The sequence below is a fragment of the Drosophila nasuta genome, chromosome 2R (assembly GCF_023558535.2).
Source record: "Drosophila nasuta strain 15112-1781.00 chromosome 2R, ASM2355853v1, whole genome shotgun sequence".
Classification (NCBI taxonomy): domain Eukaryota; kingdom Metazoa; phylum Arthropoda; class Insecta; order Diptera; family Drosophilidae; genus Drosophila; species Drosophila nasuta.
The window spans coordinates 15076868-15095093 of NC_083456.1; the positions used below are offsets into that span (position 1 = coordinate 15076868).

General features: G+C 38.0%; 1 protein-coding gene and 2 long non-coding RNA genes across 3 annotated transcripts in view; 1 reads left to right on the forward strand and 2 right to left on the reverse strand.

The window, feature by feature from the left end:
• The window catches only part of LOC132787125 (uncharacterized), a 43874-nt gene extending 43291 nt beyond the window's left edge, over window positions 1-583 (forward strand). The window contains exon 7 of the mRNA XM_060794027.1: window positions 3-583. Within this exon, the coding sequence (XP_060650010.1) occupies window positions 3-67 (65 nt within the window). The 3' untranslated portion in view covers window positions 68-583. The remainder of the gene's footprint in view (window positions 1-2) is intronic.
• Window positions 584-3760: 3177 nt separating this feature from the next.
• On the reverse strand, window positions 3761-14668 carry LOC132785794 (uncharacterized). Its single transcript, XR_009632351.1, has 3 exons — window positions 9400-14668; window positions 5640-9338; window positions 3761-4755 (listed from the first exon to the last, which is right to left on the reverse strand). It is a non-coding gene; the product is annotated as an uncharacterized LOC132785794 (long non-coding RNA).
• Window positions 14669-14782: 114 nt separating this feature from the next.
• Window positions 14783-17104, reverse strand: LOC132785795 (uncharacterized). Its single transcript, XR_009632352.1, has 3 exons — window positions 16737-17104; window positions 15685-15857; window positions 14783-15045 (listed from the first exon to the last, which is right to left on the reverse strand). It is a non-coding gene; the product is annotated as an uncharacterized LOC132785795 (long non-coding RNA).
• Window positions 17105-18226: the final 1122 nt, after the last annotated feature.

Here is an 18226-nt window from a genome sequence, read left to right on the forward strand (position 1 = left end):
AGCCACATTTGCCGCCTGGCTGTTGTGCGTGGCCTCGTTGCTGCCCTGGCACTGCACTTTAAGTTAGTAGCTGTCCCTTTTGGCCGCTTTCATTTTAGCCTAATCCTGAACTTCTCGTTTCGCAAGGCGGCAAAAATCAACCTTTAAGTGTGTCCACTATGCCACAAATGATAAAGTTAACAAGGTAAACAGTTGAATTTGTATATATATAAATTAATCCTAGTAATCGAATTGATAAGCAAGAAAAAGTATTAAAATCGCCAAAAATGTGTGCAAAACACAAAAAATGAATTTGAAAAAACCTAATATTAATACAAAAAAAAGAAAAGAGAAACACTAAGCAAATTAAATTTGAAATAGTTACAAGCGCAAATTATTTCTATGTAAATCTCATAAAAATAATACAAAAAAGAAAGTGAATGATAGAAAATAGTCAAATAAAATTGCACATACTCATATGTATTTGCACGCAAAAAAAATGAAAAACAATCAAAGGCAACTAAAAGTAAATTTAATTATTGTATGTGAAATGTTAATGTATTTGTATTAAACGATGTACGAGAAATAAACAATAAATGGTAAAGCACAACTATAATATAAAAGTTAAAGTGTTTCCTTGGATTGAGCAAATTTAAAGCTCAATTGCATTTTATTTTAAAGGTAAAACGAATAAATATAATGACAACTGATAACTAAATTGTAAGCTAATAAAATATTCTGCTGCGGCTTCTCTCTTTTTTTTATCAGTTGATGGCAGCAATGAATAGTCCCTCTTTCGGTGTTTCTTTTTAATCTGTAGCAATGACCCGGCTACCTCCTCAAAAAAACCCTCAGCAGCCTATGCTATAGATTTCCTGTTCGCCCATCTAATTCGTTTACCCTGCTTATGGCCCGGTGATAAAGGCGACCAACATACAACAAAAACAACCCAGATTCGATTTAGCATTGCCGAAATACAAAGCCAAAAAAAAAGAAAGCCAAACACTTTGCACACCAGGCGCCAAACACTTCTATCGCCTTGCTTCGACCCACTTTCATAGAGAGAGAAAGAGAAAAATATTCAACGCATTATGACAAATCCGGCTAAAATATGCAAGGGCCAATGGCCGCAGGTAAAAATGGTGGACAATAAGAGCCAACACCAGCGTGGCCCGAAAAATTATGCATAAAATGGCTTCGGGACTGCTGGAAAAAAATTGGAAAAAAATGTGAGACCAAAAAAAAAGAAAAGCAAAAGCAAACAAAGATAAATTCGGTTGGCTGTGTGTGTGTGTGTGTGTGTTGGGGATCGTCCAGCCGCTGTCAATGTGCCGCGGGCCCATTAAATGACGGAAGTAAATAAGCTTGACAAATTTCCACTCATCATTTTTGCATTAATTCAGGCTTCTTTAACGCATCAACAAAAAAATGTCCTTTGATTAATCAAAAAATTTGCCATGCCCGTGGGCAACGGACTGAAAAAGGCAGCCCAAGACAAACACAACAAATTACCCAAAGAGGCGCCGTCGGCGTTCGGTGGCTTTTGTGGCAAAGGCGCCAAAACAACACATGGGGCATGCCACCGCGGTGTCCTCACTCCTCAGTAACGCTGCGAAGACATCAAATCCAACAGAAACTGAGGCTGAAACAGGAACCGGCAAGCGAAACAGCAGCATTCAAAATTGTGCGCCAAAAAAGTGAAAAAGATTTCACAGATTTTTGCACGCGATTTGTCAAACTGACATTTCCAACGCTTTGCCGCCCGCCCAGACGACGGCGTCATCAGGAGCCGACGTCGAGGTTTTGAATTAGACTTTTCGTTGTTTTTGTTGCCACAAACAAACTTCAACTTCAAATAGCCGGCGAGCGACAGCGGCAAGTTGATTTAGTAAGTCACGTGGCCGCGCAACTGTAAATTGCTGCTGCTCCTCTAGATCCTCCAGAGCTCCTCTTAATGCTACGGCTGGTTGCCGCTGTCTTTGTGGGGTTCGGTTTCTATCAGTCCCGGCGCGTGCGAAATAAACTGTCTGTCTACGTTTTTGTTACCTTTTTTTTGTGGCCAGGCATTTTACGTGGTCCAACAACGGCTTGGCACTCAATTTAAGCCGCAGGCTAACCGACAACACAGGCAGCCGGGATGTGGATGTGGAGTCGAGATGGCGACATTCGTTTGGGCCGATAAAAGATAAGCCGAACGAATGACGCCAGGCACAACTGACATCTTACATACATCCGCAGTGGGGACGTTTCATATGAATTTGTAATTTAAGCTAAGAAAATGTTTCAAATTAAATGAAAACATGCAAAAGGTACTCGACGCCGACATACAACATATTGTAGTTTTTGGCAAATGAAATAAAAGCAAAGCCCGAACCTGAGCCGCACTCAGGTGGCTTTATAACGAAAAGATTATTTTATTCTCATTCCGAAACCCCTTAAGCGCCTAACGAGAACCAATTTCAAAGTGCTGGCAGTACTACATTTAATTTATAGTTTTTCACTTAGCTTAACTGGGCAGAAAAAATAAGCAATAAAATCATCAGCTATTATATGTCGAAAAACTTGTCTGAAAAGTCTAAAATTTCCAAGGAATATATTTTATTTATTTTTAAATGTTTTCGTCTAAAATTTGGAGTAGAAAGTCTTTTGCACGTCATAGCATTTCGACAATTTTATACAACTGCCTGACAATTGTCACACCCACAACACACACACACACACACACATTCGCGTATTTATAGGAAATCCTGTAGCAATATTCAGAGTCTGATCCGCAGATGGTCAACACAAATTGCCTAATGGCCAGTGACACTGATTTAAATTAAATATTTGAGCCAGTCCAGTCCAGTCCAGGCGTTGTCATGCTGTCATTCCATCATTCTGTCAACATGAGTAGCAAACAAGCATGAAATTCATTCGACATTGTCGCCGTCGTTTGTATGTTGTTAAAATAACTAAAATGAAATCCACTTAAAACTGAACGGTTAGTTAACCACGAGACTCTACAAATAATTTGCTAAAATTAAAAACAAAAAAAAACAAAGTAAAATATATACACATGGATATTTCAACAGTTGGGGCATATCAGATGACCTGCACATATACACATATTATTTGTGTAGGATCCACCCTTTCATTATACTATATATGAGTCGAGCTAATTGAAACAATATACATAGAGAGCGACTGCATTTGTTTTAATGCACTAATTGTCATGTACAAAATCAGTGTTACATCTTTAATTATGGGGGAAATACTACATTATTATATTTTACTCTAATGACAATAGTTAAAATTTGTTAATAAAAAAAAAAGGGGCTCTAATTATATGTTTTGGATCTCGGCTAATTGAGGCTGCTCTATTGAAAGTGTATTTTGCCGTGTAACTATTACAGACTGTACCTAAATTGTCGGCTGAAATCAGTGAAGCGCCTGTCATTGCTTTGGAAAATGAGTCAAGTCACGGACGGCTAACGGGACAAGCGCATTGATTTTCCATTTTGAGCCGCGGCTGTCAGTCAAAGTGTCGCATGGCAGACATGCAACACAAACAGTGACTGCTGCTGACTCACACTCCACTCCAAAAACTGAACATGACATGCGTTCAAAGTGATGATGGCAATTTAAACAAGCGCAACATTTCCGCTTCGTGTTTTTAATACCCTGCACAGAGTGTAGGTTAAATGGGGTTTGCGATGCCAGCACAATATCACGCATACGCCATGTGACTTTTGCTGATTTAAAATGTAATATTTTGAAATTAATGCAAATAGTGTTTTAGTGTTTTGCAGGATATCTCTCAGTCGTGTCTTTTCCATAATTTCTTCAAGTTCCTTTTTTTTGTGTTGTGCTTTACTCCTTTGCATAGTCGACCAATGTCGATTGCCATTGCATTTTGAAGCGGCTCCCGTTGATGGTGATGGCAGTTGTGTCAGTCGGATCAGGGCCTAATTGGTCCGAGGTTTAGGTGCTGTCCAGTGCTTTGTTGTAATTAAAAACGCAGTCGTCAAAGACTGCGCACGTTTGGCGCCAAACTGGGACAAGTGCCAAGTGCAATTTACCAAAAGTCGACTTGTCGAATGAATTTTGACTGTTTGCCTCGTTTTGCTGCGGGCCAAAGCTGGAACACGGCTCGAGGCTTTAGCGGCCTTCCAATTTTCTATCCCCCTCTTTCTCTCTCTCTTTCTCTATCTCCCTCTGGCTGTCTCTATCTTTGCACTCCTCGCTCTTTCTCGGGTTTTCTGTATTTTGGCCATATCATTGGCATTGGCAATTGCATTGACATATTGTTGCTATCGGCCTTCTGCCTTGTGACTGTCAAAATGCCACATCACGATGCCATGACGCCAACTCTCGGATACAAAAGGCAATCAGGCGCGTGCCTATCCTCTATCTTTCTCACACACTCTAGCGCTCTCTTTCTGTCAGTCGCACCTTGTGCTCTCTCTATCTCCCTCTTTGTCGAGTTTTAACGGCAATCGTTGTCTGTAAAGCCTTTGGCTTTATGTTCGGCATTAAGTGAACTTATAATTAAACGATTTGGTCATTTAATCGCATGTGTTTATCGTCCAATGAGTTTTGGACCGAACGATTCACAAACTGAATTCCTTTTCGAGCACATGTTGTCCTGTCCTCTTCTGTTCTGTTCCCATTGTTGTTGCGCTCATTATTTCGCTTGCTGTTGTGATAGCAAAGTGACAGTTTAGAGCATCAGAATTGCAGCGGAATTGATATCGTCAATTACACTGTGCTGCATAAATGAAGTGCCCTCTAAATCTGAAATCGAAGATGGAAAAATTATTTTTATTAATTTATTAAATTGATTATAAGAAAAGGAAGCAAAAATATAATCATTAATGTCTTTCTAGAAAGTAGTCAATCTCTTAAATAAAAAAAATTTGAATTTTCCCTTGACTATTATTTAAAATTATTCCAACTATTTTCATCTTCAATATATTATTTTATATTTAAATATATTTATGGTTTTTTATTTATATTTTATTTTTCAACTATTGAGTTCTTTACTGAAACCAAAATATTCGTCTTTAACTCATAAATTTGTCTTTAAAATAATTTAAACAAATGTCAACTTCACCCTATGTTATTTGTGATTTAAGTTATGTTAATTTTAACATTATTGATTTCATTACTCTAAGTAAAATTTTTAATTTATGACTTTAAGAAAATGTACATTATTGAGTATTATACATGAGTATATTAAAGGAAATTCAACTTCACTAAAAGTACACCAATATTTTTGTCGATTTATTCAAGTTAAGAATAATGTATTTTCTGCTTAAACCAATTAATTTGCATGAGTTATTTTTGTAAATATTTCAACTAGTTACATACATATTTTGTTTTATTTACACAAAATAAAAGACTCAAATACCGCTTTAAGCTAGAAACATTTTATTTAATTTATTTCTTAAACAAATTCCAAAATATTTTGAATTAGTTTTTTGCTTTATTGATTTAAGTACTAAAGATAAATTCATTCAAGTTACAACAAATTTATTTACTGCTCAAGTGAAGGGCATTAAATTTCAGTTTTTAAAGACAGCTAAAGAACCATTAGCAACTATCGATTAGTTTCAAGGACTGCTAACCTATAAACTCGCATCCCTTGTAACCATTCCGATTACGTTTAAATCACTTACCAATTATGTTTTAATGCAGCCTCCGACAACTACCTTCCCCAACCAACACATTTTTCTACGGTTCAATATCCCACATGGGCCCCATTTAAGCAATATGTCATAAGGCCGCCAAGATGTTAAACTTTCCTGATATCGTTTCCTTTTTTCATTCTTGTTTTTTTTTTTATGACAAGCCATGAGAAGGACTCGAAGCACTTGCTTTGCCTCCAACTCATTTCATGTTCGTATCTGTCTTTCTCTCCCCTCCTGCTGCCTGGAAATAAATGGCCCAAGAAAGGGGGCGTGCCACAATTTTAGGCTTGGGTCTTGGCAAAACTGAAAGATGACGACGTGTAGTTATAAAAATTTTTATCTTAAAGCGACTGTCAGTTTTTCCACTCAGTGTGTCCTGTCATCCTGGCCGCCTGTCTGCTGATGAAAACGAAGTTGACAATGCGAATGAGTTTCTTATAACCAACAACAACTACGACGAGGGAAGTAAAAACAAAATGAAGCGACAGCAAAAAGCGAGAACGTGATGCTAGACTTGGATTTGGATATATGACAAGGGCCAAGGGAAAGTAAGTGGAGAACATGGAGAGCAAGGGGCAAGGGTAAAAGGGCTAAGGTTAAGCACTTGGGCTTATACACGAACCAAAGGAAAAAAACCTTTTTTGCAAATGTCGCAAACACAACATTTATGCGAATGTGTGGAATAAGTTTGCGAGGTGGAGTTGTTTTATTTCCCCTTACCTCCAAGTCTGTCTCTGTGAGTTCTGTAGCTGTCGTTGTCGCTGTCGGTGTCTGTACTGCGTTTTGTTAACGTTTAATAAATCAAAATTACTTTTCATTTCTATGACAGTCATAATGGGGCGTTACTTGACATTCTGCTTTTCATTTTTGCCTCTGCCACCACATTTGGCTCTTTGGCTGTCGCGTTTTGTTGTCCTTTCGTAGATGGCAGCAGCCTCGCTCACTCGCATGTTGCTTGCCCTCCATCTTTCGGTCTGTCTGTCTGTCTGTCTCGCTGTCTGTTCATTTGCGCAGTTTGCAGCTTGTTTCCAGATGAAATCTCGGCGTTAAGAATTTTTGCCACATGCTCATGCTTAAAGCTTATCCTTATCGCGCGCTTTGACACACCCTCACTCTCACATCCAGAGCCTGGCACAGACCAAAACACAACATACTCACACATTGTTGATTTTTATATTGGGTGCTAAATTCAATGCGCTAACTTCCCCCAGCCCCTCTTTCTCCACACGACAAAAGACAACAATACCAGCAACAGCAATAGCAGCAGCAACAGCAGCAAGAAGAAATGTCATTTAATTTCGTTCATTTCGCCACACGCCGCAAGGGGCGTTGGCGATGTCCTTGCACAGGATAACACCAATTTCGCTTATGACAGTTATTACAAATGCTGCTTGTCTGCCTTCCGCCTGCCATTGAGCTTTAGCTACCCCTCCCCTGTGCTGCCCCGCCAGCCTTGTGCCATCAGCAATCTCTGCAAAATGAGCAGCAGCAGAAATGCTGCCACTTTGCGCTTATCCTTCAAATGAAAAGTTATTGTAGGGACTTTTCAGCTCCCTCAACGTTACCATTCTTATTGATGCCTTGAGAATCGATTGTCGCTGCTTCCAACAACAACAACAACAAGAACAACAAAAGCAATAGCAACAATACTACAAAAATACAACAAAACCAAAAGCACATTAGTGCAAAAGCAACGACGTTGACTTATGCTGCCATCTTGTTGCCCTGCGTCTAAATGTTTGCCCTTGTATTTAAATACCCTGTAAAATGGCGAGAGAAGTGTCTCAACTTAAGTCAAGTTAAGAAAGAAAATGGCAGAAAATACATTCATATAGTAAATCTTCTTTTAAGCTAAGTGTTATTAGTAAATTCAAAAAGTCTGTACTTAATATTTATTAAAAAATTAATTAAACAATCATTTTGTATTTATATACGCTGAGTATCTGCCTGTGATACACTCTCAGCTCAAGTGTTTTTACTTGTTTCATGTACTTTCATTCATTTCATATATATTTTTTCTTTTCATTTTTTTTTTTTTGTGTTGCGAGTGAGTGCTGCTTCGTTGGCTCTGTTGCAATTTTCATTGAATATCGATGTGGAAGAAAACTCAGAGACAGTAAATTAATTTTTCAAAAATTGGCATTCATTTCATTTTTATCGTTTGCTTCTTTTGGCCGGGCGCTGTTCAACAATTCTAACTTTGTGTTCATTGGGAGCGCATTAAGCGTAGATTTCTATTTGGGCCTTGTTCATTCATTATTATTGTTATTTATTGTCACATTGTATTGCTATTATGATGTCTGTTTCCATTGAACTCAATTATTGACTCTGACAATTGATAATTTTGCAGCATAAAAGATATGCCTTAGCTTCTTCAGTTGTCTGGCAAGGAATTCACAATGACAAGTCTTCAAATTCTATACAAAAAGTTAACAAGTCCTTGAGACAGCACAAATTCATTCGAAATTTGTTTAATTTTAGACACAAACAAAAACTGATTTTTGATTGCCAATTGATAATTATAAATATACCTTGAATTGTATTCATAATATCTTCAAAATGATTCTATTTTCTTTACAACAATCAAGTCTTTTTCTTAGTTTTCTGGAGTGAGTAATTAAGCATACTTATTATTAACCCGCCAATTTGCTTCAGTGCTTCTTCACTTTCCATTTCAGTTGATAATTCCTAACTCTCTCATTAAGCAGCGTCTTAAAATGTTCCACTTTTTTTATTGGGAAATTGCATTAAAGCTGCCGCTGAATACCTCATCAGACGCTTTGGCATCCGCGAAGCTCGCCAAAGATTCGCCCACTAAATATGCAAGCAAATGAAATTACAAGCAGGGAACTCTCTCCCCCCCCCTTCCATCTTCATTATTCTCCGCCTTCGGTGTCGCCTTTCGCTCTCTACCTCTTCTCCCGTTTCCTCGTTTCCCGATAGCATGGCAAGCAAGCAGCCTTTTGTTAAGCTCGGCAGCGGAGTTTCCTTCGCTTCGCTTTAGGGGCGTATTACGTATACGTATTACGAATTTCGTCTTTCGTGTAAACCAAAAATAGCATCACGTTTTAAATTGCTGCTTATCAAAACATGTTCTTGAACTGTAATCTGTTTTTGCGCTCGCGCGCACGCCAATCCAAGGCGGCGCCTCGCCTTACCTGTCCGCCCGAACAGCAGCAGCAGGGGATGGAGGCAGCAAATGGGTGGCAGGTTTTTCGAAACCACAAAACCAAAAGCCGGCAAAGCGTCGTCGTCAAGTGAGCAGCGGTGCTGAAGCATAAAATGAGTGAAAGCGAGTCGGAAATAAAAACGCAGCAGGCAACGCAAACTGACACATCATTTATATAGCAACACACAAACAAAAAAAACACAAAATGAAAAGGGAAAGCAAGTTGTATGTAAATTGAAACGAGAAAGCTCCGAGCCAGAGCCAGAGCGTCTCACCTGCCCGGATCTTACTTATCAGCGGCGAGCATAAGAAAATTTACATTAGCACGAATGACTAAACGAGATAGGAAGACGGAAGAGCAGCTGGAGTCGGAGTCGCCGCTGGCAGGCGACATATGGACATAGATCCTTGCCTAGAGTTGAGAGTTGAGCCGAAAGCCACTTGAGCAGGCCAACGCATCCGCAGCAATCTGTCATCTGTGCTTGGCTGTCGGCGCTCCATAAATTTGTGACACTTTTCTGCGAATTTATTACTTGAAAATAAATCGCAAACATGTTGTTGGAAATTTTTGACACATACACACAGCAGCAGCTCATCTCAACATATGAGCTGATGTCCTCATTTGGTATTCATTAGAGCTCGGCTCGATCCGTCACTTCTTGGCCAAGTTAATTAATCGAACAAAAGCTCATTGGGCACAAGTACTGACTGGTTACCTTATGACTTCTAAATGGATTGGCTTCTGTTTCTCTTTTTCCTGGATATCCCCCATTCCCCCTTCTCTAACCAGGTTGTAGTCTGGTAGTCTACCTGTCATCTAACTTGGGCAACGTTGCCCTTGGTGTCTGCTCGTGTTGATTTTTGAAATTGTTTGGCACTTGAGTGGCAAAGTGCTCCCTGGTGTGGCATCCGCCCAATGTCAGTAGTTGATGATGGAACGGCCAACAGACCCAGCAGACCATCAGCAGACCATCAGACCGGCAAAGGGCATGAGAAATTGCAGCTGCATTGCTGAAATAGTAACAGCAAATTATGATGAAACCCAAGCAGAGATGCGGCATTTGGAATGCCAGCAAAACCAACATTGGTTGGACACTGGACACAACCATCGCAATCTGTTAACGAAATGCAAATAGATTATGGACAAAAGGCCAACGCATTTTGCCATTTGCATTTAGCATTCATTGCAACAAATTCATATTTCCATTATTATTATGCAACTGGAATTTAAAGAGTTGAATAGTTGAATATTTCTTATTTAGCACAACACAATCAACGGCACATTGACCTCAATTATCATTTAGCTTTGGGCTGAAGTTTTAATTGTCGCACAATTAGTTAAGCAAATCATTTGTGATGTCATTAGTTTGATAATTTAATTGCGAAGCCAAAACTTTCAGTTCATCGCACTCTCCCCTTACCTCGCGTTGTATTCATTTCTAATTCAATCAATATTTATGCTGCCAAATTAAAGTTTGGTTTTGTTGCTGTCACAACGTATCCAATTTGATTGGTGAAACATTTTAAGTGGCGGGACGCCATTTTTTTGTGTTTTATGGCCATTACGTATACGCAGCGTGGGACATTTGCTGGCATTCAAGTCATAAGTAAGGTCATCATTATGGATAAACGCAATGTATGCGGGGGTTTTATGTACTTAACACTTCAGCTCGGCGCGCTCTGATGACACACAGCGTCACAGTTGGGCAAGAAACCAAGCGAGCTTTATCTCAGCCTTTTTCCCCTTGCCCCCTCGCCAACTGTCTATATCGCTGTCTCAGTGTCTCTTTACCCCTCAAGGGGCGGCGAGGTCGAGCAGATGAGCAATTTATCTCGCAGCTGTTTACTGTTTCACTTGGACTAAAGCGAACACAGATGAGCAGGCGGAGCCATCACGCTTGGCTAAAGCCACTTATGCTCACACCAGCACACACACTCGCAGACACATGCATGTATGATTTATGTGTTGGTGTAAATACATAAACCCATCAAAATACAAAAACCAAAAAAGTGCCTGCGAGTGTCCTTGTGGCCAACGCACGTATGCATTAAATGAGCAAAAAGCGCTCGAGCCTGAGGGGCGGGGGACGTCACGACTGCGAAAGTGAAAGTGAAATTAAAACTAAATTTCAGTCAAAGGGCGTGGCCGTCAATTGAAAGGCGTCGTCGTCGTCAACGTTGTCGTTTCTGCTGCTGCTGCTGTTTGCATTTCATTTGCAGCGGCTGCCTGGCAGTGCAAATAGAAGCAAAAGTCGGGCGCTGCGAATTGTGGGCGGTCCTTCAGTTTTTGCAGTCACTGGTTGTGTCCTTTGCACGCATGACGCGACATGTCCGGGTGTGAGTTTGTGTGTGTACGTCTGTGTGGGTGTGTATGTGAATAGTCTTGAGTATGTAAATGTGGCACCCCAAACGCCTAGAAGCGGCCCTGTCCCTTAATGTGAGATTCATTTTATACCCTTTAATTATGAATAGCATGCAGCGGGTAATTAAATATAGAGTACAAAATTTCCATAGAAAATATCAGCAATATCGAAAGATAATTCTACAAGTGAAGCAGTAATAAAATTTTGGTTTTAGTTTCCCATACTTGTATAGAAAACAAATATGTAGTAACTACTTTATATACACACGGTGAACATTCTATAATTGCACTCCTCTAAAGCATTTCTTTTACAGGGTATACGTTTGCTAAGCTGACTCTTGCAGAGCGTGCTTTTTTCATTTGTTTGTTTGTTTGTGTTCTTGTTTATTTTGAGACCATTTTTTAGCCATTGCTTTTATAAGCGTAAAGTGCTCTTCATTATGCGCATCAAGTGAAAGGATAAGTGCAGCGACTATACACACAGAAACCCAGAGATACAACCATCACATCAAATGTTATGCTTTTTATGCTTGTGAATCGCCAGAAAAAGTGCTGCGAAATTGCCTTCAGTTGCAGCCAGCTTTTGACTCGCAAACAAAAAAGAAAAATAAAGAAGCGAAAAACACTGCACGAGATGCAACTAAAATGTTGCACAAATTTGTTTTAGTTTCTTTAAGCAATGGGGGATAAATGGAGGTGAAATGTAGAAACATACAGTCGACAGTTTGCCATCTGCACATATCACCTGTGCTCTGAGAATTGCAAATGCATAGAATCTACATTGTACATTGATAAGAATGTCTCATTTCTTATGAAATTATTAAATAGCTCGTTACATTATTAATAATAACACAATGTACCAACAAAATAGAAAAAACAAGTAAGAAAGTTACAGTCGAGTGTGCTCGACTGTGAGATACCCGCTACCCACTTTTAATAAAGGCAAAATATTGCGGTATCATTTTCAAAATATACCGAAAATACTTAAAAATACTAAAAATATACCAAATGGTATGTTTGGTATATCGATAAATTACACCATTCAAAATATACCATAGACGGCACAATTTCAGATTGCCTGCCAAAGCAACTGAGACCCCTACTAAGTAGGCGTTTTTGCCCATACAAAAGTATTTCTTTAATAACTTCCACAATTTATTATCTGATCGCAACCAAATTCAGGAATCATAAATACTATAGTAATTGTTGTATATACCAAAATTCGCAACTCTAGCTTTAAAATTAGGCTTGTTATTCGATTTTTTGGTTTCCGAGGGCGGAAGTGGGCGTGGCAAAAATTTAAAATAAACTTGATCAGCGTGCAAACATAACAAATGCTGTCGAAAAAAATTATAGCTCTATCTCTTATAGGGTCGGAGATGCCTCCTTCTAACTGTTACATACATTTCCTGCCGGCACAAAGTTATAAAACCCTTCTATGAATTATAATGTCGGTGGTGGGCACTGTGGTGAAGTTGGCGGACGCAGTGGAGGAAAAGGATGCATTATTACAATATGTGCCGATGGTAAACCCCAGGTGGGAACCTTCTGTGGACGTGGACCGTGCGATATCCTTGGCTGTAACTGCCGCAACGGTTGCATTACTGGCGACTGGGAAAATAGTTTCCGCAGTGTTAATAAGGGTCGGACCATAAATATTTTGGATATGACCTGGAATTCATTATGAAAAGTGTGTTTCTTTCTGAGTATCAAGAATGAAATCAAGTATATATTGCATACATACATCTCAATGACAATAAATAAATGGTATGTCTGAATATAAAAAGCAAATTATGTTATTTAATTATTATTTATTTATTATTATACTCAAAAAATAGTATAAACGCAGATGAATAGTCAAGTGGATCGTAAAGGAAAAGTACCAAGGTCGAAGTAGATTCCCTATTCTTTTGTTTTTTCTTAGTTTTTATACCCGCTACCCATAGGGTAGAAGGGTATTATAACTTTGTGCCGACAGGAAATGTATGTAACAGGTAGAAGAAGGCATCTCCGATCCTATAAAGTATATATATTCTTGATCAGCATCAGAGAACTGCAAAAATCACTATTTTCTTGATTTTAATCATACGCGAACTTTTCCAATCAACTCAACTCACTGAACAAAACACAGCGATGAGTAAAAATCAACTCATTTTGCTGTACACATCATTCCGATCATCTTGGGTTTTCGGCTAAAAATTTCTCATTCAACTCAACTCACTGAATAAAAAACAGTGATGAGTGAAAATCAACTTATTTTGCCGTACGCATCATTCCGATCAAAAAAATGAGTATGTGTTGACGAAAGCATCATTCGGATCAATTCGAGTTGATCGTTTATGAGTAAACGATTAGCGACAAGACGACACGAAGTGAGCATAACGAATGCATGTACAATAACAATTTCTATGCGAGCTTCTTGAAGCTTGTTGTTGTTGCTTGTTTTTTTTGTCTTCGCACATTTCATCTGTGCAGAAAAAGTACCGTTTGCTGCGCGCATGAGTAAAATCATACGAGTTGATTTTTGTGAGTTGATTGCTATTCTTGTTCAAAAAATTGATTGTTGAACCGAATGAGTAGCGCCCGAAATCATTATGCTGAACACGAGCCGAATAATTTGGAGTGAAACAAAAAATCGCTCGCACCCGAGTGGATTTAAAATCTACAATGAAAAAGTGAGCGCATGCAAGTTTGATCGGCTGATCCGAACAGTGTGATTATTCGGCTGTTGAGCGCGTATGTATTTTTTTCATTCACCCGAAGCCGTTCTCTGATCAGCATCAACAGCCGAGACGATCTAGACATGTCCGTCTGTGTGTCTGACGGTCTGTCCGTATGAACACCTAGATCTCAGAGACTATAAGAGATAGAGCTATACTTCTTATTCGACAGCATTTGTTATGTTTGCACGCAGATCAAGTTTATTTTAAATTTTTGCCACGCCCACTTCCGCCCCCGCAAATCAATAAAATCGAATAACAAGCGTAATTTTAAAGCTAGAGCTGCGAATTTTGGTGTATACAATAATAACTAGAGTAGTTATGATTCCTGAAAATGCGATCAGATAAAAATTGTCGAAGTTATTAAAGAAATTCTTTTGTATGGGGAAAAACGCCTACTTACTAGGGGTCTGAGTTGCTTTGGACGACAATCTGGTATATTGTGCCGCCTATGGTATATTTTGAATGCGGTGCTATATCGATATACCATATATATATTATATGGTATATTTTAAGTATTTTTGTAGTATAATTTGTATATTTTGAGTATAATACCGCAAAATATATTGTTTTTATCTCTCACAGTCGAGAATATTCGACTGTAGCTTTCTTACTTGTTTTTAAGTATAATAATAAATAAAAAATAATTAAATTACATAATTTGCTATTTATATTCAGACATACCATATATTTATTGTCATTAGGATGTATGTATGCAATATATACTTGATTTCATTCTTGATACTCAGAAAAAAACACACTTTTCATTATCCATACCAGTTCCTATCGAAAATCCTTATGGTCCGACCCTTATTAACACTACGGAAACTTTCTTCCCAGTCGCCAGTAATGCAACCTCCGCCGCAGTTACAGCCAAACATATCGCACGATTCACGTCCACAGTAGGTTCCCACCAGGGGTTTACCATCGGCACATATTGTAATAATGCAAACTTGACTTCCACGGTATCCGCCAACATCAGAACACTGCCCATTAAGGACAGAATAATCCATAGTTAATGCAGCACGACAGCACTCGCCTTGAGCCTGGCTGATATAGGCCAGAAAAGAAGCAAAAATTACAATTATTCCAATCGATCTCATCGTCGAATGATTTTCTACTGCCAATGGTTGATGAGCTACCCTATATTTATGTGAAAAATATAAATACTAAAAGGACCAAAAAAAGCAAACTCAGGTGACTTTCAAAGTCACTTGAGTCATTTGAAATTATCTGCTAAATCTTGATGCCATTCCCAACGCTACAAAGCAAAATTAAAACAATATATAACAATTTAACACCACTAATATTGTATATGGGTAATTCTCTGACAAATGTTGCTTGCGACCATCTTTACAGTTTGAAAAAAAACATAAATTAAACCAATTTTAAAAATAAGTGGACATTAATCTTAAAGCTTTTGTGACTTTTAGAGCTACAATTGATTTTATGAACTTGATCTGTTTTACGATAAAATATATAAATTTGTTCATTTTATGCTTTTGCGTACGAATTTGTTAATTTTTGCAATTATCAGAACAGAAAACAAAACAAAAAAAAAATTCCCAAACCATTCTTAGTTCTAATAAAAGTAATAATCAAGAGCTATAAAAATAACCTTTTCTTATTTTTAAAATTGTTTCAGGTTATGCGTTTTTTCACTGAAAAGATGGTCGCACGCGACATCCGTCAGAGAACTACCCATATATTGAAAATGCTTTTGTTATTGGAAGATCACTAAACAATAACTACGTTTTTCGCAATGCTAATCCAATAACTCACCGGTTGTTAATCCCACATTTTCAATCATATTAATCAATTTTGTTCCCACACTGTCGAAAAGGTAATAGACACGTAATAGAAATGCGAATGATGTTTTGCGCTGCTGGGGTCTCAGTGATAAGAAAGATTCAGTGGGTTTTTCCCAATATTGATTGCGTTTTGCATTCTTAACGCTACAAAGTAAAATTTAAAAAAATGTATAACAATTTTAACACCAGTAATAATGTATAGATTGAATAAGTTTTTGTTATTGGAAGATCACTAAACAATAGCTAGGTTGTTTGTTCGCAATGCTAATTCAAAGACTATAATTCCACATTTTCAATCATATGAATATTAATAGAGGTCACATTCAACCTTTGTTGCCACACCGTTGAAAATAATCTCCACATAATCGAAATGCGATTGATACTTTGCGTTGCTAGGCTCTCAATAATAAGAAAGTTTCAATGGGTTGTACCCAACATTAATTGCATTTTTTCTGCATTTCAGTACATATGTTGCTCTTTACTTAAGTACTTTATGATACACGACATTTTTTGGTTTTGTATCTGGTGCAGAAACAAACAACGCAGAGGGTCTTCCGGTTTGGTTGCAAGAAAGTTGCGTGATACTGATGTTTCGCCACAAAGCACAGTGGGCGATTTGGTCTTGCTAGCGGCATTTAATTAAATTTTTCAAATTTAAAAAAGCGTTGATATTTTTCCACAAGTCGATAACAGATGCCTTGATTAGATTAATCGAAGCTTTTTAAAAGCTCTACGATCAGCTGATCACCAGCTGTGAACGGACAAACACACCATATGATTTTGCAAAGAGCTTTACAAAATTATTTATTTTTGCGCGCATTGATTTCGAATTCCGGAAATTTACAATTTTTATTGATTATATTAAAAGTTTGGCTTTTTATTATCTTCAAGGTATATATTAAAAAAAAATCAATGTTTGTGACCGGTCTATAAATGTGTAGCTCATAAAACGTAGTGGTAATTCAATGCATTATCAACAAGCCAGGATTAGCGTACACCTGTCCTTCATGGAGTCGAACTTACCGGATTCAAGTGGATGCAGTCTAACTCTTTTATTAGCCGAAAGTGTGAATCAGATTGGCAACAAGTGGCGAAAGGTTGAAAGACTGTGGAAGAAATAATGATTTTTTCGAAACCAAAAACCAATAATTGCTAGATACGCCGCTGCAGCGCGCTGGTATTGATGGAAATCTCATTTTCAAAAAATGTTGAACGTCCACAAAAAGATTTGGCGGATTGTTACAAAAAAACGCAAGTCAGCAAATTGTCATGCTAACTGAAGATGTCTCATCAGATGCATTGTTGATAGCTGCAAGCTACAGCTTGTATAAATAGCACGTCAGTTTGCCTAACGAAAATTAAACGTTCCGTTTCTATTTTGACATACATGTCGACGCAATACTACTCAAACAATCAGTAAATTCTCTATCGTAAGATGATTTTAAGCACCATTGTTTTATTGATATATCTACGTGAGACGATTTTGGTAGGTATCCTATGTGCTTTTCCTGGCTCTAAGCTACCTCCTCACCAATTTTCAGCCATATCGGTGCAACCATCTTTGCAGCCGCAGCCAATGATATTGCACGATCCATGCCCACAGTAGGTTCCCCTCCGATCCTTGCCATGAGCACAAATTGTGATCGTGCATCCTTGATTAACATTACGACCGCCAGGAACATCATTACATTTGCCTCCATCTACAGAATAGCTCACAGTTAAAGATTTGCGACAGCATTCGCCTTGAGTTTGGCCGATATAAGCCAGGATACAAGCAAAAGTCACAATTATGGCGATTGATCTCATTGTTGACCCTCTACAGCCAATGAAGTTGAATTGCAAAATGAAGTTATCCACGCACTAATTATATAGAAAAGTTTTTTTTTACAAAAGCAAAGACATTTGAAATCGACTCTATTTATTAAAGATGTACAAATATTTAATATGGCACATACATTCTTAGAATTTATTGAGTCCAAACCTAAACAATTTCAACAAAATTACGTGAGTAACATTTAAATAGCCACGCATTAAAAAATGAGCTTTTGAAATACTATAATAAAAAATACTTTGTTATGAATTCCAACTCATATCAGTCACGCGCATAATCACACCTGTGTTGACATCATAGAAACTTTGCAGATATTTCCCGGTAATGCTACCTCTCTTACAGGCACAACCAAATATATTGCACGAATCGCGTCCATAAAACGTTCCCACGGAAAAAAACACAAAGCACGAGATGCGACTTAATTGTTGCACAAATTTGTTTTAGTTTCTTTAGGCAATAGGGGATAAATGGATAATAAATGTAGAAACATACAGTCGACAGTTTGCCACCTGCACATACTATCACCTGTGCTATGAGAATTGCAAATGCATGGAATCTACATTGTACATTGATAAGAATGTCTCATTTCTTTTGACATTGCGGGACTTTATCTTTTAAATGTCATACACAATCGTTTCGGCTATTTTCTAGTCGGATCGATATTTAACTCCTTACATTACAT